Source organism: Nerophis ophidion, linkage group LG13 (assembly GCF_033978795.1).
Source record: "Nerophis ophidion isolate RoL-2023_Sa linkage group LG13, RoL_Noph_v1.0, whole genome shotgun sequence".
In the NCBI taxonomy this organism is placed as follows: domain Eukaryota; kingdom Metazoa; phylum Chordata; class Actinopteri; order Syngnathiformes; family Syngnathidae; genus Nerophis; species Nerophis ophidion.
The window spans coordinates 27714870-27738894 of record NC_084623.1 but is presented as its reverse complement, the minus strand read 5'-3'; the positions used below and the strand labels follow the sequence as shown (position 1 = coordinate 27738894).

Here is a 24025-nt window from a genome sequence, read left to right as displayed (position 1 = left end):
AAGAAGCAGAGCATATTTAATCCTACCCCTTTTCTTTACATAACACTTGCTAAAACTTTTGTTCACTTCCTGTTCTCAATGTATTCACAATGTATACTCCTTAAGTAATAAGTAATCACGATAAAAATAAATAAACAAATAATTGGTGAAGCAAGTTTTATTCCATACGATGAGATAAGTAAGATTATTTTGAGAATGAATGGGTGAGTAAAATTTGAATGTTTATCATAGTTCTTCTTTTTTGTACTTTGTAAACACTTCCAGTTTGAAGAGTTTCTTGAAGTGGGTCATATTAGTACATTGTTTGATTGCTTTGCTTAATCCATTCCATAATTTAATTCCACATACTGATATACTGAAGGTCTTAAGTGTTGTACGTGCATACAAATGTTTTAAATTACATTTTTCTCTAAGATTTTATTTCCCTTTTTTTGTTGAGAAGAATTGTTGTATATTCTTGGGAAGCAGGTTACAGTTTGCTTTGTGTATAATCTTAGCTGTTTGCAATTCCACTATGTCGTGGAATTTCAGTATCTTTGATTCAATAAATAAAGGGTTTGTATGTTCTCTATATCCAACATTATGTAATATTCTAACTGATCTTTTTTGTAACACTGTTAGTGAATGAAGTGTACTTTTGTAATTATTTCCCCATATTTCTACACAGTAACTCAGATATGGTAACACTAGTGAGCAGTGGAGAATATGAAGTGATTTTTGGTCTAGAACATACTTGCCTTTATTCATTATTGACGTATTTCTTGCTACTTTATGTTGTATATTTTTTACATGAGATTTCCAGTTCAATTTATCATCAATCATTATACCTAGAAATTTGGTTTCATTTACTCTTTCAATTTTTTATTCCGTCTATTTGTATTTGTGTTTTACTTTCTTTTCTACTGTTACCAAATAGCATTATTTTAGTTTTACTGAGATTCAATGATAGTTTGTTTTTGTCAAACCATTTTTTTAATTTGTTCATCTCTTCTGTTATTATTTGTATTATCTTCTGAGTGTTCTCTCCTGAACAAAACGCTGTTGTATCATCCGCAAATAATACTAACTGTAAATCTCTTGTAACTTTACAAATGTCATTTATATAGAGATTGAATAATTTAGGTCCTAGTATTGATCCCTGAGGTACACCACAGGAAATATTTAGCATTGTGGAAGTGTGTTCGCCTAGCTTCACGTATTGTTTCCTGTTCGTTAGATAACTTCTTATCCAATGTAAGACTAACTCTCTGATGCCATATCGTTCTAGTTTTTTTATTAAAATATTGTGATTAATTGTGTCAAATGCTTTAGTTAGATCCATAAACACTGCTGCTGCACTTTTTTTTAATCTATTGCATTGGTAATTTCTTCTGTGATTTCAATTAAAGCCATTGAAGTTGAAACATTAGCTCTGTATCCATATTGGTTCTCTTCGAGTATTCAATTTTTATTTATGAAACTCTCTAATCTGTTATTGAACAGTTTTTCGATAATTTTAGAAAATTGTGGAAGTAAAGAAACAGGTCTATAATTTGTAAATAGATGTTTATCTCCAGTCTTATAAATTGGTGGAACTTTAGCTATTTTCATTTTGTTTGGAAATGTACCTGTTTGAGCAGGGAAACCCAGACTTCCCTCTCCCCAGCCACTTCGTCTAGCTCTTCCCGGGGGATCCCGAGGCGTTCCCAGGCCAGCCGGGAGACATAGTCTTCCCAACGTGTCCTGGGTCTTCCCCGTGGCCTCCTACCGGTTGGACGTGCCCTAAACACCTCCCTAGGGAGGCGTTCGGGTGGCATCCTGACCAGATGCCCGAACCACCTCATCTGGCTCCTCTCGATGTGAAGGAGCAGCGGCTTTACTTTGAGTCCCTCCCGGATGGCAGAGCTTCTCACCCTATCTCTAAGGGAGAGCCCCGCCACACGACGGAGGAAACTCATTTCGGCCGCTTGTACCCGTGATCTTATCCTTTCGGTCATGACCCAAAGCTCATGACCATAGGTGAGGATGGGAACGTAGATCGACCGGTAAATTGAGAGCTTTACCTTCCGGCTCAGCTCCTTCTTCACCACAACGGACCGGTACAACGTCCGCATTACTGAAGACGCCGCACCGATCCGCCTGTCGATCTCACGATCCACTCTTCCCTCACTCGTGAACAAGACTCCTAGGTACTTGAACTCCTCCACTTGGGGCAGGGTCTCCTCCCCAACCCGGAGATGGCACTCCACCCTTTTCCGGGCGAGAACCATGGACTCGGACTTGGAGGTGCTGATTCTCATTCCGGTCGCTTCACACTCGGCTGCGAAACGATCCAGCGAGAGCTGAAGATCCCGGTCAGATGAAGCCATCAGGACCACATCATCTGCAAAAAGCAGAGACCTAATCCTGCGGTTACCAAACCGGAACCCCTCAACGCCTTGACTGCGCCTAGAAATTCTGTCCATAAAAGTTATGAACAGAATCGGTGACAAAGGACAGCCTTGGCGGAGTCCAACCCTCACTGGAAATGTGTTCGACTTACTGCCGGCAATGCGGACCAAGCTCTGGCACTGATCGTACAGGGAACGGACCGCCACAATAAGACAGTCCGATACCCCATACTCTCTGAGCACTCCCCACAGGACTTCCCGAGGGACACGGTCGAATGCCTTCTCCAAGTCCACAAAGCACATGTAGACTGGTTGGGCAAACTCCCATGCACCCTCAAGAACCCTGCCGAGAGTATAGAGCTGGTCCACAGTTCCACGACCAGGACGAAAACCACACTGTTCCTCCTGAATCCGAGGTTCGACTATCCGACGTAGCCTCCTCTCCAGTACACCTGAATAAACCTTACCGGGAAGGCTGAGGAGTGTGATCCCACGATAGTTGGAACACACCCTCCGGTCCCCCTTCTTAAAGAGAGGAACCACCACCCCGGTCTGCCAATCCAGAGGTACCGCCCCCGATGTCCACGCGATGCTGCAAAGTCTTGTCAACCAAGACAGCCCCACAGCATCCAGAGCCTTAAGGAACTCCGGGCGGATCTCGTCCACCCCTGGGGCCTTGCCACCGAGGAGCTTTTTAACTACCTCAGCGACCTCAGCCCCAGAAATAGGAGAGACCACCACAGATTCCCCAGGCACTGCTTCCCCACGTGTTGGTGGGATTGAGGAGGTCTTCGAAGTATTCCTTCCACCTATCCACAACATCCGCAGTCGAGGTCAGCAGAACTCCATCCGCACCATACACGGTGTTGATAGTGCACTGCTTCCCCTTCCTGAGGCGGCGGACGGTGGTCCAGAATCGCTTCGAAGCCGTCCGGAAGTCGTTTTCCATGGCTCCCCCGAACTCTTCCCATGTCCGAGTTTTTGCCTCCGCGACCGCTGAAGCTGCACACCGCTTGGCCTGTCGGTACCTGTCCACTGCCTCCGGAGTCCTATGAGCCAAAAGGACCCGATAGGACTCCTTCTTCAGCTTGACGGCATCCCTCACCGCTGGTGTCCACCAAGGGGTTTTAGGATTGCCGCCCCGACAGGCACCAACTACCTTGCGGCCACAGCTCCGATCTGCCGCCTCGACAATAGAGGTGCGGAACATGGTCCACTCGGACTCAATGTCCAGCACCTCCCTCGTGACATGTTCAAAGTTCTTCCGGAGGTGGGAATTGAAACTTTGTCTGACAGGAGACTCTGCCAGACGTTCCCAGCAGACCCTCACAATGCGTTTGGGTCTCCCAGGTCTGTCCGGCATCCTCCCCCACCATCGCAGCCAACTCACCACCAGGTGGTGATCGGTAGAAAGCTGCGCCCCTCTCTTCACCCGAGTGTCCATAACATGAGGCCGCAAATCCGATGACACAACTACAAAGTCGATCATGGAACTGCGGCCTAGGGTGTCCTGGTGCCAAGTGCACATATGGACACCCTTATGTTTGAACATGGTGTTTGTTATGGACAAACTGTGACGAGCACAAAAGTCCAATAACAAAACACCACTCGGGTTCAGATCCGGGCGGCCATTCTTCCCAATCACGCCTCTCCAGGTTTCACTGTCGTTGCCAACGTGAGCGTTGAAGTCTCCCAGTAGGACAAGGGAATCACCCGGGGGAGCACTTTCCAGTACTCCCTCGAGCGTTCCCAAAAAGGGTGGGTACTCTGAACTGCTGTTTGGTGCATAAGCACAAACAACAGTCAGGACCCGTCCCCCCACCCGAAGGCGGAGGGAGGCTACCCTTTCGTCCACCGGGTTGAACTCCAACGTACAGGCTTTGAGCCGGGGGGAAACAAGAATTGCCACCCCAGCCCGTCGCCTCTCACTGCCGGCAACGCCAGAGTGGAAGAGGGTCCAATCCCTCTCGAGAGAAGTGGTTCCAGAGCCCTTGCTGTGCGTCGAAGTGAGTCCGACTATATCCAGCCGGAATTACTCGACTTCGCGCACTAGCTCAGGCTCTTTCCCCCCCAGTGACGTGACGTTCCACGTCCCAAGAGCTAGCTTCTGTAGCCGAGGATCGGACCGCCAAGTGCCCTGCCTTCGGCTGTCGCCCAGCTCACAATGCACCCGACCTCTATGGCCCCTGCTATGGGTGGTGAGCCCATTGGAGGGGGGACCCACGTTGCCTCTTCGGGCTGTGCCCGGCCGGGCCCCATGGGAACAGGCCCGGCCACCAGGCGCTCGCCATCGTGCCCCACCTCCGGGCCTGGCTCCAGAGGGGGGCCCCGGTGACCCGCGTCCGGGCGAGGGAAATCTGGGTCCATGATGTTTCTTCTTCATAAAGGTCTTCGAGCTGCTCTTTGTCTGATCCCTCACCTAGAACCTGTTTGCCTTGGGAGACCCTACCAGGGGGCTTTATGCCCCCGGACAACATAGCTCCTAGGATCATTGGGACACGCAAACTCCTCTACCACGATAAGGTTGCAGCTCAGAGAGGAGGGGTCTTGAATCCTTTCTTACAATTTTGGGCCAATAAATATTGTAAAAGGAATACTCAGTCACATTGTAGTATCATTATAAATAATAAATACTTCTTTGTGTTAGAGTCCAATACTTGCATTTACGAATATCATATTACTACCACACTTTGATATAGATGAGACATGTTTATACTGTGGTGAAATATGTCATTTAATATTTTTAAAAGAATAATAGAATAGAATGGAATAGAATAGAAAGTACTTTATTGATCCCTGGGGGAAATTCAGCACACAAGTTTGAACTGATTCACGATTTTCTCGGATTTAATCAGGTTTGAGCTTTACATTTTGAAATGTGTTAAATAAAACATAAATAAGCTATTATGAGTTTTAAGAAACGAATAAATATCTAATATATAATAGCTTATTCAGTGCTCAGGACAAGTACAAATAAAAACATTAAAAAATATATATATATGAAAATGTACGTAGTAATGGTAACATTTTTGATTATTAATAGAACATGTGTAACTTAACATGAATAGAGGCCTAATAAAGACCAAAAAATCTAAATGAAAACATTTTTAATTCATATAGAGCTATATATAGAATCCATCATTCATTCAATCTACATTCACACTGTGATGATTGTATGCAACATTGACTGATAAAAATAATAATACTAATAATAATGGACACATTGTGTTAAGGTGTCTCTACAGCACCAATGTTGTTTTTCCTTCAGCCCTTGAGGGTTTGTACCAGGAACACTGAAATTTCTGGACAGCCGCTCTACCATCTGAGTCACGCAACCATTAGGGATGGATAAATAAATACTCAATCAACAAGTTTAAGAAAATGATTTGGTTATTACTGTTACATTTGGCCTAATCCATGTCAATATTATGGCGTTATTATCGTTAACCTCAGGTACATCGTTCGAGGTGTTTTGTATACTGAACACAAATATAAACGCAATACTTTTTTTTTTGCTCCCAATTTTAATGAATTCAAAGATCTAAAATGTTTACTGTATACACAAAATACCTATTCATCCCAAATGATGTTCACAAATCCGTCTAAATCTTTGTTAGTGAGCATTTTTCTTTGGCAACATATTGCAGCCCACCTCGCAGGTGAAGCATTTCAAGATGCTGATTAAACAGCATGATTATTGCACAGGTGTGCCTTAGGCTGCCCACAATAAAAGCTCACTATGAAATATGCAGTTTTGCTTTATTAGGGTTCTGGGAGGGTCAGAAAAGCAGTCAGTATCTTTGTGTGACCACCATTTGCCTCACGTGTAGAGTTGATCAGGTTTTACATTGTGGCCTGTGGAAAGTCGGCCCACTCCTCTTCAATGGCTGTGCAAAGTTGCTGGATATTGGCAAGAACTGGACCACACAGTCATATATGCCGATTCACAGTATCATAAACATGTTCAATGGATGACATGTCCGGTGGGTATGCTGGCCATGCAAGAACTGGGATGTTTTCAGTTTACAGGAGTTGTGTACAAATCCTTGCAACATTGGGCCGTGCATTATCATGCTGCAACAAGACGTGATGGTCTCGGGATAATGGCACAACAATTGGTCTAAGGATCTCGTCACTGTATCGCTGTGCATTCAACATGCCATCAATAAAATGCACTTGTGTTCGTTGTTCATAACACACGCCTGCCCATACCACCATGGGCGACTCGATTCACAACGTTGACATCAGCAAAACACTCTCCCACATGAAGCCACACACGCTGTCTGCCATCTGAACAGTGAAAACCCTGAATCATCTGTGAAGAGAACACCTCTGCAATGTGCCAGACCCATCGAATGTGTTCAAGTCGAGACCCAATTGTTGCAGCAACTGTCCTGGTGGCTTTTCTCAGACGATCAATGGAGGTGCACCTGTCCTACATTTGACTTCATGTACATTACACAGTTTTCCTGCTTCCTTAAGTCAGTGTTGTGTTTGGATGTTACGCTTGTTCCTTTCAGCTTTCGACTCTCGCCTCAGCAATGCCACCTTGCATCACAGTTGGTGAATTTAATGATGATGACAGATGTGTCGATACTTCTCCGAGTCACTGGGATGAATGCATTGATATTGCATTGATATTGTCTTTGTGTGCAGGAAGTTTTCCAAACATTGTTCTGTCGGACGTGGTGTTGAGGCAATGTGTAATATGCATGTCCACCAGAGTTATTTTTTTGTCATTGAACACATCTGACTGTCATTTGCAAGTATTCATTTATTTCAGGTTGTTTTAAGTGTGTTGTCTTAGTCAGGAAGTAGTCTTTACCATTAAGATGAATGTGCCAGTCCTGTCTTTTGCTGAGTCTTACAAAGCGTTTATACAGTAAGTATTGTACTTACTACACACCAGCTGTTTGATTGTAACATGTATTTTTATTAACACATTTTTATGTATTGAAATCGCTATGTAAAATCGCTAATGTTAACCAGTAGCATGCATATGGCATATTTAATGTGAAATAGAACCGACCTAGCACATATTGAAAAGTCGAGCTTTACTTTGAGCATTTTCTATCACACATGCTTGCTTTGTTGGCATAGAAAATTACAACATTATGCAGTAGTAGTAGTATTAGTAATAGTAGTAGTAGTAGTAGTTTAGTTTGTACATGCTAAAACCAAAGCAAAATTCATAACAATATAAAGGAAATAATCTGAATAATGCTATAGTAAAGTACAAAGACAGAAACAAATACTTCATAATGGAAACACAAAATAATTAATACATAATGGTTAGATTTTTCATATCCAAAAAAGTGTGGGAAGAAGTGAATATTATTTACTCCCACCCCTTATTTATTAATTAAATACTTAGTTTTCTTATCATTATTATTATATACAATAAAAAAAAATCAAATACAATAATACATGACATCACGTTCAACAAAGGTATTTAAATATGGTACCGTTTGATTTTTCACAAATCAGTATCCCGCAGTACTGATAAGACTCTGTACTCATCCCTACGCTGAAGGCCAGTTAATATTAGCCAAAGGCCTCAAGACCCAAACTGCCAACAAACTGTACATTAATGACAGAAAACGTTTTTCCTTTTACTGACTCAAGTTCTTAAGAGTCATTTACTGAATCGATTCACTTGAGTCCGTCATCACAAAGCGCATGTATAGAAAAACATTTCTAGAAATGCAGTAGAACGTTAAATAGTTGCACAATTACTGACATGTTTTTTTTTTTGTATTTTAGCTAGTGGTAGAAGGGGAGCGTAAGTTGGAGACAAGTACCCTTGAGGCCCGATTTAGTAAAAAAACTTGTTTAACGTACGCTGAGTATAAGTGTATAGTTTCATTGTGTATTGCTATAAAACACAGTAAAAGGTAGTCGTAAATACTTAAGTTGCAATTAAATGACTAGTTAAAACTTCTGTCGCAGTTTATATGACTCTTTCAAATAATCACTCAGGAGGCACCTGAAAACTTGTTTTTCTTAGAGCTTTAGATACTTCTGTATCTAAAGGCATAACAAAATCAATTTGAAACTGTTAAATGTGATTTGTTGCTGGTACACAGTATGAACTCAGAGGTTTGTGCAAGAGTTGTGTGTCTAATATCCAACACGAAAGTTTATGTTTTTCTGTTAACACACAGTATGAAAACACAAGGGTAAACTCATAACACAGACGGGTGATGTTCATACAGCACAGGAATACCTCACCTCTTATAAGTAATCAGCTCCAAAACGTCCAATTAAGAATCATACACATTTTCCGAGAAATAAAAAAAATCCTGACAGCCATAAATATGAAGACAAAAAATATTTTATAGACTAATTCTAGTCTTACAATGTGACAGGTTTTTGGTGGTTGAGTAATTGCCCGAACAAATACTGTTAGACAATTGATACTAATACAGGTGTTGTCTTCCAAAATCTGTCAGGTGATACTGGGTGTTATGGCCGCTAAGAAGTTGGATCTATCTAAGCTGACTGACGAGGAGGCCAATCATGTGTGGAAAGTCGTTCAGCGTGACTTCCACCTGAGGAAGAAAGAGGAAGACAGGCTGGGGTAAGCCATTCTACTTTTTACAACACTTCTGTTCAAACTACAAACCATCTATCCATCCATTTTCTACCTCTTATTCCCTTTGCGGTCGCGGGGGGCGCTGGTGCTTATCTCAGCTACAATCGGGCAGAAAGCGGTTTACACCCTGGACAAGTCGCCACCTTATCGCAGGGCCAACACAGATAGACAGACAACATTCACACTAACACTAGGGCCAATTTAGTGTTGCCAATCAACCTATCCCCAGGTGCATGTCTTTGGAAGTGGGACGAAGCTGGAGTACCCGGAGGGAACCCACACATTCACGGGGAGAACATGTAAACTCCACACAGAAAGATCCCGAGTCCGGGATTGAACCCAGGACTACTCAGGACCTTCGTACTGTGAGGCAGACGCACTAACCCCTCTGCCACCGTGAAGCCCCAAACTACAAACCAAATGTTACAAACAATTCTACATTGTTAAAGTAAAAGTTAAAGTGCCAATGATTGTCACACACACACACTAGGTATGGTGAAATGTGTCCTCTGCATTTGACCCATCCCCTTGATCACCCCCTGGGATGTGAGGAGGGCAGTGGGCAGCAGCAGTGCCGCGCCCGGGAATCATTTTTGGTGATTTAACCCCCAATTCCAACCCTTGATGCTGAGTGCCAAGCAGGGAGGTAATGGGTCCCATTTTTATAGTCTTTGGTATGACTCGGCTGGGATTTGAACTCACAACCTACCGATCTCAGGGCGGACACTCTAACCACTAGGCCACTGAGTAGGTCTAACTTTCAAAATAAGAGTTTCTGTAGGCTGGAAATTTAACTGGGAGTGTAAAAGTAGTGTAATCATAACTGTTCCATCATCATCATTGTACAGTGATGGGCAAGCTACTTGGAAAATGTAGTGAGTTTAAAATACAAATTAATCTGGATTAAATGTAGCTAAATGACAGGTGAAGCTATCCCTGGAGAATTGTAGCAAGCTACACTACAAGCTACATGGCAAAAGTAGCTTTCTACATTAAAGCTACATTTTTAACAGCATTTCTATCTGTGAGCCCACATGTATAATATCAATCTTAATGTGACTGACAGTGTTCAAATGGACCTCATTTTATTGAGGATCCCCACTAGGCTACACACAAACGCCAGGCTTGTCTTCCTGGGGCCCTTTTGATAAATTCAAAGTAAAACAACAATACACAGATCCAGTTACAAAACATACACAAATCCAGTTACAAATAAAAGAAAAAAAAGGAAAAGAAAAAGAAAATTCTCAAAATAATACAATAAAGTAACAGTGCACAGATACAGTTACAGAACATACGCAGATCCAGTTTCAATAAAAGAAAGGAAAAAGGGAAAGACAAAAAAAAAAGTTCTCAAACTGATAACATGAAAGATTAACTCTTAAGTCTAAAAAGTGACTTTACAAGTTTCCTAAACGCTTTTTCCCTAGGAATAGTCCTAGTATTTAACTGAAGAGTATTCATGATGAAATGCCTCTGCATACAACAGTGCTATTCATTGAATTAGTTCTTGGTCGTGGTAATGGAAGTAGACCTTGAGTTGAAGCTCTGGTTCTGTAGTGGTGAATATCAGCATTATAACTAGTCTGCTTAAAAAGAGCAGTAGTTTACTTGTCATGACTAACGTTTCGAATAAATAACAATAAACTGCTGGATAATCCATGAATATCCTTCAGCCATCCAAGACAAAAATGCATACGGTCCACTGCTTCCCCTTCCTGAGGCGGCGGACGGTGGTCCAGAATCGCTTCGAAGCCGTCCGGAAGTCGTTTTCCATGGCTTCCCCGAACTCTTCTCATGTCCGAGTTTTTGCCTCCGCGACCGCTGAAGCTGCACACCGCTTGGCCTGTCGGTACCTGTCCACTGCCTACGGAGTCCTATGAGCCAAAAGGACCCGATAGGACTCCTTCTTCAGCTTGACGGCATCCCTCACCGCTGGTGTCCACCAAGGGGTTTTAGGATTGCCGCCCCGACAGGCACCAACTACCTTGCGGCCACAGCTCCGATCTGCCGCCTCGACAATAGAGGTGCAGAACATGGTCCACTCGGACTCAATGTCCAGCACCTCCCTCGTGACATGTTCAAAGTTCTTCCGGAGGTGGGAATTGAAACTCTCTCCGACAGGAGACTCTGCCAGACGTTCCCAGCAGACCCTCACAATGCGTTTGGGCCTCCCAGGTCTGTCCGGCATCTTCCCCCACCATCGCAGCCAACTCACCACCAGGTGGTGATCGGTAGAAAGCTCCGCCCCTCTCTTCACCCGAGTGTCCAAAACATGAGGCCGCAAATCCCATGACACAACTACAAAGTCGATCATGGAACTGCGGCCTAGGGTGTCCTGGTGCCAAGTGCACATATGGACACCCTTATGTTTGAACAGGGTGTTTGTTATGGACAAACTGTGACGAGCACAAAAGTCCAATAACAAAACACCACTCGGGTTCAGATCCGGGCGGCCATTCTTCCCAATCACGCCTCTCCAGGTTTCACTGTCGTTGCCAACGTGAGCGTTGAAGTCTCCCAGTAGGACAAGGGAATCACCCGGGGGAGCACTTTCCAGTACTCCCTCGAGTGTGGTGAGCCCATTGGAGGGGTGACCCACGTTGCCTCTTCGGGCTGTGCCCGGCCGGGCCCCATGGGAACAGGCCCGGCCACCAGGCGCTCGCCATTGTGCCCCACCTCCGGGCCTGGCTCCAGAGGGGGGCCCCGGTGACCCGCGTCCGGGCGACGGAAATCTGGGTCCATGATTTTTCATCTTCATAAAAGGTCTTTGAGCTGCTCTTTGTCTGATCCCTCACCTAGAACCTGTTTGCCTTGGGAGACCCTACCAGGGGGCTTTATGCCCCCGGACAACATAGCTCCTAGGATTATTGGGACACGCAAACTCCTCTACCACGATAAGGTTGCAGCTCAGAGAGGAGGAGAGGTGCAGTGAATGTGAATTAGGCCTTTAGCTCCCAATTACAACAATTCTTCCCAATGATGCTTTTATTGGCTTTAGTGGATCAATCCAATCCAATTCACTTTATTTATATAGCACATTTAAACAACAAAATGTTTCCAAAGTGCTGCACAAAAATATTAAAAACAACATTCAAATACAATCTTGAGCTCCACCAATGACTAAATAAAAAATAAAAAATACGAATAAATAAATAAATACATATAAAAACAATATAAAAACAATATAAAAACAATGTAAAAATAATATAAAAACAATGTAAAATAAATATGATTAACAACCTTAAGGACAAACACGCGACATTGATTTTGTGAGATATATTGATCATTTAAGCGGCCCGAACTTCTCTGAACAATTTTTTTTCATCATCCTTTTAAAAAAAAATACACATTACTGGCTATTGTTTCATTGTTTTACTTTAAGTGAAAGAGTTGCAAGTACATGTGTATTTTGACATGAATTACTAGTAATTAAGCATGTCAGTCAAATCTCATGTGTGTGATTTTAATTAATCGAATAGAATTCAAGCACATATTTTTTGGGTTATTTCTAAGTACAGTTTCAATTATCACTGCATATGAGAATAAAGATTGTGTGCAAATGTGAGAGACAAAGTCTGGCAACAACATGTTGTTAAGACGTTCCAGCTGTGTGCTTTTGTCTCTGCGTTTGTGTGTGGGTTTGTGCTCACATTCCTGGGGCTTGCCAGTGAGGCAGAAAGTACTTTCACATATGGCATTACGTTTAAAGCAGTTGCTTTACTCTCGTTCTAACATATCAAATACTTTATAACTACAATCACTGCCTCACTGTGGACGCTACAACAGTACTTGGGATGCTTTATAATGTCAGGTTAGGACACATTAGTTTAATATTTTGACTGTAAGTGTCCACTTGACAAACTGTAATTATCCATCCATTTTCTACCGCTTATTCCCTTTGGGGTCGCGGGGGGCGCTGGAACCTATCTCAGCTACAATCGGGCGGAAGGCGGTGCACACCCTGGACAAGTCGCCAACTCACTGTAATTATATCATGATTAATATCAGTTCTATATCTTATCATATCCTGACAATCTTTGTAACAAGATGTGTGAGAGAAAATTAGATGATTAAAGGGGAACTGCACTTTTTTGGCAATTTTGCCTATAATTCATAATGCTAATGTGTAGGTATGTGTGTGTTCGCCACCGGCTGGCTCTCCGTAGTGGTCACTCAGAATGTTTTACGTTTGATCTGCATTTGCATTGTTTTCGTCACCACTATACACGAATACTGGTGCTGTGGTACACATATCCTTGTTTAAACAGAAAATCAACATTTTCAGATTGGACAAGTCCTCGCTCCACAAAGCTGTGACAAAATGTGTCTAGTGTAAACTTGACAAACTGAACTTGAAAAAAATCTACGGTGAGTAAATGGTTCACTGGAATCTGTCTTAAAATATAAGTAATATATATTTCTGTGTATGCCAAATATCTTTTAAATTGATAGATTTGCACGCTCACTTTTAGGACTTGCGGAATGTCTCTACCTGCTCGCAGTAATGTGACTCGAGTCGGACCAATCATCATATTTATACACATTTTGGTCACTTCTTTCGCTAATATCATGAAGAAATGATTTTTTGGAAAAATATTCAAAGTCATTATTACATAATTCTGCTTCTGTGTTTATTAAGCTTTCCAATGACACCAACCTTTTAAAAATCGTAGTATATGAAGAAAGTTATGACATTTGAAAGTAGGATTTAACAAAAACAGTCACACCTAAAATCTAAAACCCCATTGATTTAGTATTGAAAAGGTTGACCATAAATTGGTGCATTTTCATCGGGTTTAAAGGCCTACTGAAACCCACTACAACCGACCACGCAGTCTGATAGATTATATATCAATGATGAAATCGTACCCCGCCTTCCGCCCGATTGTAGCTGAGATAGGCGCCAGCGCCCCCCGCGACCCCGAAAGGGAATAAGCGGTAGAAATGGATGGATGGATGGAAATCTTAACATTGCAACACATGCCAATACGACCGGTTTAGTCTACTAAATTGCAATTTTAAATTTCGCGCGGAAGTATCCTGCTAAAACGTCGCGGTACGATGACGCGTGCGCGCGATGTAACTTTTGATCCAGACTTTTTCTGTTTCTTTGATATTGTCATTACTGCCACACGTGGTGGAAAGGTGTATTGCAACTGAATACCGCTGCGGCCCATACGGACCACAGCTGAGAAACATGAACACTGAATGTTCTCGATAGCCAACATTATGTGTTATTCTAACTCATCTTTTTCTAGAATGTTAAGTGAGTAAGTATACTTTTGTAAGTATTTCCCCATATTTATGCACAATATTTCAGATATGCTAACCCTGGTGAGGAGTAGAGAATGTGGAGTTATTTTAGTCCAGAACAAATGTTTCTTCATTCATTATTGACATATTTCTAGCTACCTTATGTTATACATATTTTATATAACATTTCCAGTTCATGTTATCATTTATTATTACACTCAAAATGTGGATTATTTCATTGTTTCAATGTCTACTCAGTGTATTTGTTTTTGTGTTTAACTTACTCTTCTGCTGTTACTGAATAACGTTATTTTAGTTTTACTGAGATTCAAGGATAGTCTGTTTTGCCAAACCAAACCCCTAAATCAATTAATTAATTCAGTCCATCCATCCATTTTCTTCCGCTTATTCCCTTTGGGGTAGCGGGGGGCACTAGTGCCTATCTCAGCTACGATCGGGCGGAAGGTGGGGTACACCCTGGACAAGTTGCCACCTCATCACAGTAATTCATTCAGTAATTATTCTTAAAGCTTCTGCGTGTTCTGTCCTGAACAAAACGCAGACATTGTGTCATGTGTTTACCTCGCACAAGACACTGGTGGCTCTTCAGTGTTGACAGCAAACCTTCATTTCCCACACTTCTCTTCTTTCCAAGTTGTTGGGAATGCGATCTAAAAGATTTCTACATTTCACGTGGGTGTGATAGCCCCATGCTGCTCAACAAAGCATTTTTACATGTAAAAAAACTAACGCGGAAGCGCCGCAAACACATAGTCTTAGTTGGTAGCAAACATGGCACCCTGGAGTAACGTGAGTGCCTTATAACCAATCATTGAGGAATGTCGGTCATACTCTCTCTGTACACGGCTTTGAACGATTGCCATATAGTCAGGAAACACTGGGCTGTATCATTTATTAACTATTGCAAATTGTGTATATTTACAAATGATAACTGGCTGGAGTGGCAATTCTGGTTGCCCCCCGGCTTAAAGCCTGCACGTTGGCGTTCAATCCAGTGGACGAAAGGGTAGCCTCCCTCCGCCTTCAGGTGGGGGGGCGGGTCCTGACTGTTGTTTGTGCTTACGCACCAAACGGCAGTTCAGAGTACCCACCCTTTTTGGGTACACTCGAGGGAGTACTGGAAAGTGCTCCCCCGGGTGATTCCCTTGTCCTACTGGGGGACTTCAACGCTCATGTTGGCAACGACAGTGAAACCTGGAGAGGCGTGATTGGGAAGAATGGCCGCCCGGATCTGAACCCGAGTGGTGTTTTGTTATTGGACTTTTTTACTCGTCACAATTTGTCCATTACAAACGCCATGTTCAAACATAAGGGTGTCCATATGTGCACTTGGCACCAGGACACCCTAGGCCGCAGTTCCATGATCGACTTTGTAGTTGTGTCATCGGATTTGCGGCCTTATGTTTTTGACACTCGAGTGGGGAGTTGGCTGTGATGGTGGGGGAGGATGCCGGACCGACCTGGGAGGCCCAAACGCATTGTGAGGGTCTGCTGGGAACGTCTGGCAGAGTCTCCTGTCAGAGAAAGTTTCAATTCCCACCTCCGTAAGAACTTCGAACATGTCACGAGGGAGGTGCTGGACATTGAGTCCGAGTGGACAATGTTCTGCACCTCTATACTCGAAGCGGCTGATCGGAGCTGTGGCCGCAAGGTAGTTGGTGCCTGTCGGGGCGGCAATCTTAAAACCCCTTGGTGGACACCAGCGGTGAGGGATGCCGTCAAGCTGAAGAAGGAGTCCTATCGGGTCCTTTTGGCTCATAGGACTCCGGAAGCAGTGGGCAGGTACCGACAGGCCAAGCGGTGTACGGCTTCAGCGGTCGCTGAGGCAAAAACTCGGACATGGGAGGAGTTCGGGGAAGCCATGGAAAACGACCTCCGGACGGCTTCGAAGCGATTCTGGACCACCGTCCGCCGCCTCAGGAAGGGGAAGCAGTGCACTATCAACACCGTGTATGGTGCGGATGGTGTTCTGCTGACCTCAACTGCGGATGTTGTGGATAGATGGAAGGAATACTTCGAAGACCTCCTCAATCCCACCAACACGTCTTCCTATGAGGAATCAGTGCCTGGGGAATCTGGGGTGGACTCTCCTATTTCTGGGGCTGAGGTCGCTGAGGTAGTTAAAAAGCTCCTCGGTGGCAAGGCCCCGGGTGTGGACGAGATCCGCCCGGAGTTCCTTAAGGCTCTGGATGCTGTGGGGCTGTCTTGTTTGACAAGACTCAGCAGCATCGCGTGGACATCGGGGGCGGTAACTCTGGATTGGCAGACCGGGGTGGTGGTTCCTCTCTTTAAGAAGGGGGACCGGAGGGTGTGTTCCAACTATCGTAGCATTCGACCGTGTCCCCTCGGGAAGTCCTGTGGGGAGTGCTCAGAGAGTATGAGGTATCGGACTGTGTTATTGTGGCGGTCCGCTCCCTGTACGATCAGTGCCAGAGCTTGGTCCGCATTGCCGGCAGTGAGTCGAACACATTTCCAGTGAGGGTTGGACTCCGCCAAGGCTGTCTTTTGTCACCGATTCTGTTCATAACTTTTATGGACAGAATTTCTAGGCGCAGTCAAGGCGTTGAGGGGTTCCGGTTTGGTGACCGCAGGATTAGGTCTCTGCTTTTTGCAGATGATGTGGTCCTGATGGCTTCATCTGACCGGGATCTTCAGCTCTCACTGGATCGGTTTGCAGCCAAGTGTGAAGCGACCGGAATGAGAATCAGCACTTCCAAGTCCAAGTCCATGGTTCTCGCCCGGAAAAGGGTGGAGTGCCATCTCCGGGTTGGGGAGGAGCCCTTGCCCCAAGTGGAGGAGTTCAAGTACCTAGGAGTCTTGTTCACGAGTGGGGGAAGAGTGGATCGTGAGATCGACAGGCGGATCGGTGCGGCGTCTTCAGTAACGTTGTACCGATCCGTTGTGGTGAAGAAGGAGTTGAGCCGCAAGGCAAAGCTCTCAATTTACCGGTCGATCTACGTTCCCATCCTCACCTATGGTCATGAGCTTTGGGTCATGACCAAAAGGATAAGATCACGGGTACAAGCGGCCGAAATGAGTTTCCTCCGCCGGGTGGCGGGGCTCTCCCTTAGAGATAGGGTGAGAAGCTCTGCCATCCGGGAGGAGCTCAAAGTAAAGCCGCTGCTCCTCCACATCGAGAGGAGCCAGATGAGGTGGTTCGGGCATCTGGTCAGGATGCCACCCGAACGCCTCCCTAGGGAGGTGCTTAGGGCACGTCCAACCGGTAGGAGGCCACGGGGAAGACCCAGGACACGTTGGGAAGACTATGTCTCTCGGCTGGCCTGGGAACGCCTCGGGATCCCCCGGGAAGAGCTAGACAAAGTGGCTGGGGAAAGGGAAGTCTGGGTTTCCCTGCTTAGGCTGTTGCCCCCACGACCCGACCTCGGATAAGCAGAAGAAAATGGATGGATGGATAGATGGATGGATGGATGGATGGATGGATGGATAACTGACAAATTGACGCAATAAAATGGATAGAATGCAGGTTAAATCTCAATCCATTAACAATTTGTAACAAAAAAAACCCACAAAACAGTTGATAGACGTATTAATAAATGTACTGACTTTTGTAATCAGATAGTCCTTTCTAATTTTTGTTAACTACCTGCACTCGTAGAAAGTTAGCGCTTTCTCTCCTGGATTTTATTATGATCCATGCTGGCCACCATGAACTGTGTTCGTATTAAAACATAGTTCAAATGTAGTCTTTTGGGGCAGTATCTCAGAAGAGTGGAGCAAAACAATTGGAACATAAATGACAATGACTTGTTGGAAGCACAGTGAACACACAACTCAATGGGTGTGCATGTTGAACTGCTGCACTGTGGAAATATGTCATTTTGTCAAACTTTTATACTGTATATACTGTCAATTTCACAGATAACTCCCATGCACACACTTGTGTTATAGTTGTTCATTTGAACATTAAAATAACTACTGGTCAAACTCATTAATTCACTCACTAATTTGCTTGAACAGCACCATGTGTTCAAGATCTTGTCGGAGGCGTTCATCCATCGCTCCGTCACAAAAGACTTCAAAGGCTGGCGAGTCATCTGACAGCCATCTTGTCTTCCTTTGCTCGTCCATTGACATTTTGCTGAGGTAGAATTTGTAGACGGATATTTTCCTCCCACGGATGTGGTAGAGCATTGGTTCTCACCAATTACCACCTCAGAAAACATTTGGCTTCCCAAGTATCATCATAATGACCAAAATTGAAATGCAGTAGCGTAGTTGGCCTAAGTATTCATGGAAAAGGCAAAGGTTTTATTTAACAATTATATTTCATATTTTAGATCACATTAACATTACACGCGACCCCAAACGGAACAAGCTGTAGAAAATGGATGGATGGATGGAAAACACTGTATTTTAATCAAGTGAATCTTTGACGTACCACTAGATAGAGCCTGCATACTAGAGATGCGCGGTTTGCGGTCTCATCCGCGGAGTCCGCGGTTAAACAGCGGGTCGGGCGGTTGACATGACGAAAAAATAGATTTTAATTAGATTCAGGCGGGTGGCGGTTGAACCGTCCGGGAATATTTGATATACATGGTTCTGGGATCGGTATTCTTTGCCATTCAAAGAGCCATTTAAGTCATTAAGCGAAGAAGAAAACAGGAAGTGATATTAATCACTTGAATGTCTATCGGTAGTCACCCAGATATTATGTATAGGGCGTGCTATGAAGCCATTGGCTTTGTCGCCTTCTACAACATGTACGATCTGCTTGTCAGTCCGGCATTATGTTGTGTGTGCCTTCCGCAGCACCACGCACACGACTGAAAGGCATACTGGGTGACACAGAGTACACTAATGGTTGTGATAAAAACAATTTTAACACTCTTAGTAATATGCGCCACGCTTTGAAGCCACACCAATTAAGAACGACAAACACATTTCGAGAGAACATCCTCACACTAACACAACATAAACGCAACACAACAAATACCCATAATCCTTTGTATTCATGACACATCCTGACTATTTTATATGAAGACTTTACATGAAGTTTATCATTTGTAATATTAAAGATTTAAAACGGTAAGTCTATTTTCCTGTCTGTGGGGTCATCAAAACAAAAATGGCGGATATCTAAGGTGGTCAAGCAAGGTCATAAGAAACGCAAACGCCACAAGACAATGGTATAGTCGCTGGGGATTGTGTCTGTGTGCCCTAAAGAATGCTGATGTATGGTCTTTGCTCATTTTGTTGAGGTAATTCCCCAAGGCAGAAGCTCGTGATTAAGACAACATCAGATTTAGCGCGACATAAGCATATTATTGCTTATGTCACTGGAGTATATAGAGCAAGAAGAGGGGCAGCAGGAAAAGGTCCAGAAGAGCACTTGTGAGGCAGCTGCCAGTGCGGCTGTACGATTTAAAGAAAAATACTAATAGCATTTTTTCTTCAAAACTTGCAAAGCAATTCTATTTGCGACATTTCGATTCTCCATCCATCCATCCATCCCATCCATCTATTTTCTACCACTTATTCCCTTTGGGGTTACGGGGGGCGCTGGTGCCTATCTCAGCTACAATCGGGCGGAAGGTGGGTTACACTCTGGACAAGTCGCCACCTCATCGCAGCATTTGGATTGTATTAATTTAAATGCTTAGAAGTGATAGATAATTTAATGAGTGAAGGAAGTCAAGTTACATTTAGACTGTCAATCAAAATATTATTTTCTCAAATTGCCACACACTAGTACGATATCCAATAATCCTATTTCAAAAATATTTCGGTTTACATACGGTTGCTAACATCGTCCTTGACTGGTTGTCATAGCCTGATTGTCGTACACCTGTTTTGAACTAAGTTGACTAACCTTGTATTGCTTACACTAGGGCAGTGGTTCTCAACCTTTTTTCAGTGATGTACCCCCTGTGAACTTTTTTTTAATTCAAGTGCCCCCTAATCAGAGCAAAGCATTTTTGCTTAAAAAAAAGAGATAAAGAAGTAAAATACAGCACTATGTCATCAGTTTCCAATTTATTATATTGTATAACAGTGCAAAATATTGCTCATTTGTTGTGGTCTTTCTTGAACTATTTGGAAAAAAAGACATAAAAATAACTAAAAACTTGTTTAAAAATAAACAAGTGATTCAATTATAAATTAAGCTTTCTACACATAGAAGTAATCATCAACTTAAAGTGCCCTCTTTGGGGATTGTAATAAAGATCCATCTGGATTAATTAACTTAATTCTAAACATTTCTTCACAAAAAAAGAATATTTTAAACATAAACAATATTTATGGAACATGTCCACAAAAAATCTAGCTGTCAACACTGAATATTGCATTGTTGGATTTCTTTTCACAGTTTATGAAGTTACATTCATATTTTGTTGAAGTATTATTCAATAAATATATTTATAAAGAATTTTTGAATTGTTGCTATTTTCAGAATATTTAAAAAAAAATCTGAAGTACCCCTTGGCATACCTTCAAGTACCCCCAGGGGTACGCGTACCCCCATTTGAGTACCACTGCACTAGGGGAAGCCCCATCAGCCATTTTACACTGTCGCCATTAAAACCTTTTTGAGATACTGTGCACAGTGTACAGTAATACAACACAAGCGGTGTTTGTTATTAGCACACTGACTGCATCGACTCTATCGCACACAGCACTGTTTTCTCTAGCCGCTTTTGATGGGTCAGCAGGCCGAGGATGCAAAGCTCCACAATTCTGATTCAATTTGAAGTTGGAGGGGAGAGGAAAAAAAACCTCAGCCTCTTGAGATTGATAATTGCAGCACTTAAAGCCTCTATGTTGATTAATTGTGCAGCCCTACATGGCAGTGCATCGAAGCGTATCTGATTGGGATGTGTGTTGTGTAACTTTGTAGAACCGCTGAGATGGAATCTATATAGCAACGGTTTTTGCCTCATTTGCCTTTCTTTCTTTCTTTAATTTGATTATTTCTTTCCATCTTTCTTTTCTTCTTTTATTTCCTCTTCCTTTAGATATACTGCATGAATGGAGTAAATTTTAAATACCAAACAATCTTTTTTCAGGTCTCGCTGCTCTTACTTGAAGCACTGAAGTTGTTTGCATTTGCAGTCACACGAAGGAGGAAGGATGTGTTTGTTTGAACAAGACTTTGGCTTAAATTCTCACCACTTTTCAGTACAAAGTCAATACTGTGGTTCAAACAGCAGTATTACAGTACTTGTGCATGTACTTTGCTGAGGTCTTTTACAGTTCCAATGAGTAACTTTTTCCCATACACATCTCTACATTGTTTTAACAAACTGATTCTTGGATGTGATCAGATTAGACTTTAGATCAAGAAAGAGATCTATGGAGAAGATAAACTCTTGGAAATTGCAAACAATAAAAATAAACTCCAAAATGTTATGGACAAGCAAGAAACCGACTTCAAAAAGACCAACAACTTCTGAGTTCAGGTTCAAGGTTCTGATTGATGACATACCACAATCCAGACTGAAGGAATCTGAAAAAGAAAAGGAGTGTGATAGAAAATAAGATCAGTTCTAAGGGGGAAGAATGGTGAGAAGGAACTGATCATAAAACAAATGAATGAGTTGGAGCAAACATATAATGTGATCGTGACTGGGCTTTGGGATAAACTCAGGTCTTATGTCAGGTAGAGAACAGAAGATGAAATGTTTAAAATGAGGTGTTTAACTTTCTACTGCTACTACTAACCACAACCACAAGAAGTGAAGGTCAAGGACATTGAGATGTGCATTTCACAACACAGCTGTCCTCATGGTGAAGTTCACCACTTATAAATAAATTACACCCCTGATAGGTTGGAGTTATGATATCATTGTTATTGTGAACAAATTTGAATATAAGATATATATTAATATCAACTATTTGTAATTCCACTTATCTTGAAAACCCCAAAAAGTTATGAAAGAAATCTCAGAATCATTAAAGAGTATCAGTATAATTTGTTTTCTATACAAAATATTGAAATCACATCATCATTGAATAATCTTGAATTATTTCAAGTAAATGCAACATCTGCAAAACTGGCCTTGTATTTAGTTGATAGCAGTTCAATACACACATTTGCAGTGTCTTTCCTACCTGATTAAAAGTGCAGTGAAAAGTGTTCTACTTTTACCAGTAAAAAGTAATCTTATAATTACTTTTAGGTCCGTTACAACAAGACAGTTGTCATGAGTGCAGCAAGTTCAATGCAGGAAATATCCTTTTACTCCTGAAAGCAACTAGCAGCACTGCACTAAAATGAACTTGATCACACTGTGGAAAGCAGACAACACAGGCACATGTACACGATGGGAATAATGACCAACAAATCAATGATTGAAGTGACAAACATGCCATTCATACAATACACTGTTTGTAGACGCGAATAAATGGCAGCCATCAAAGCACATTCAATCTACTGTATTTGTTAACTAGAGGTAACACAATCCGGTGAAAAGATTCCAAAGACCTGGCATCAGAGCCACACTGCAGCTGCTAACAGCTAAAGTTAACAAACACAGCTACCCTCGATGACGTCATACATCATTAACACAAACACGCACACTGTGCTCTATACATGTAGTATATAAAGTCTATCAACTTTAAATGCCAGATGTTTTTTTCAAAGTAACGTATTAATTACTTTCCCTAGTAATTAATTAAGTTTATTTAAGAGTAATTCCGTTAGTAATTTAATTACTGTTTTGGTAAAGTAACAATGACTTGGTACTGATGGCTTCATCTGACCAAGATCTTCAGCTCTCACTGTATCGGTTTGCAGCCGAGTGTGAAGCGACCGGGATGAGAATCAGCACCTCCAAGTCCGAGTCCATAGTTCTCGCCCGGAAAAGGGTGGAGTGCCATTTCCGTTTTGGGGAGGAGATCTTGCCCCAAGTGGAGGATTGATTGATTGATTGATTGATACTTTTATTAGTAGATTGCACAGTTCAGTACATATTCCGTACAATTGACGACTAAATGGTAACACCCGAATAAGTTTTTCAACTTGTTTAAGTCGGGGTCCACGTTAATCAATTCATGGTAAGTTCATGGAGTTCAAGTACCTCGGAGTCTTGTTCACGAGAGAGGGAAGAGTGGATCGTGAGATCGACAGGCGGATCGGTGCGGCGTCTTCGATAATGCGGACGCTGTATCGATTCGTTGTGGTGAAGAAGGATCTGAGCCGGAAGGCAAAGCTCTCAATTTACCAGTCGATCTACGTTCCCATCCTCACCTATGGTCATGAGCTGGAGTAGGGAGGAAGCCGCAGTACCCGGAGGGAACCCACGTAATTATGGGGAGAACATGCAAACTCCACACAGAAAGACCCCGACACCGTGGATCAAATCCAGAACCTTATTGTGAGGCACACGCACTAAACCGTGTTCTACCGTGCTGCCCATTCATATCATAATTATCATTATTGTTTTCGCTTTTTGTCATCATTATATGGTATCGACACATCCTGAAGTCCCTTCAACAAGATAAACATTGTTAAGTTTGTTATTTTCTTCTTTGCAGGGATCTGAAGACCAAGATTTGGAAAGAGGACTCAAAGCGAGAGTTGTTGTGTCGTCACCCGTGCTTGAGCGAGTCTTACTGCATCCGCTGCATCAAACCCTTCAAGTTTCTCGTTAACAGCAAGCGTCGATGCCTGGACTGTCAGCTGTTCGTCTGCAAAGCCTGCAGTCGCTGGAATAAACGACAGCGTGGCTTTGTATGTGATCCCTGTCACATGACCAGGTAGGAATAGTTCAGTGAAAATAATCAGAACTTTCTTCTTCTTCGTCACGTAGAAAGTAATTTT

At 42.9% G+C, this 24025-nt stretch overlaps 1 protein-coding gene across 4 annotated transcripts in view; it reads left to right on the top strand.

Moving 5' to 3' along the window:
* Positions 1–24025, top strand: part of mlphb (melanophilin b) — a 127596-nt gene that overhangs the window by 25877 nt on the left and 77694 nt on the right. For all 4 annotated transcript variants that reach the window (XR_009809277.1, XM_061918651.1, XM_061918652.1 and 1 more), the window contains exons 2-3: positions 8822–8949; positions 23740–23961. Coding sequence is in view for 3 of the 4 variants with exons in the window: in XM_061918651.1 (XP_061774635.1) it covers positions 8837–8949; positions 23740–23961 (335 nt within the window). In the remaining variant the exon portion in view is untranslated. The remainder of the gene's footprint in view (positions 1–8821; positions 8950–23739; positions 23962–24025) is intronic.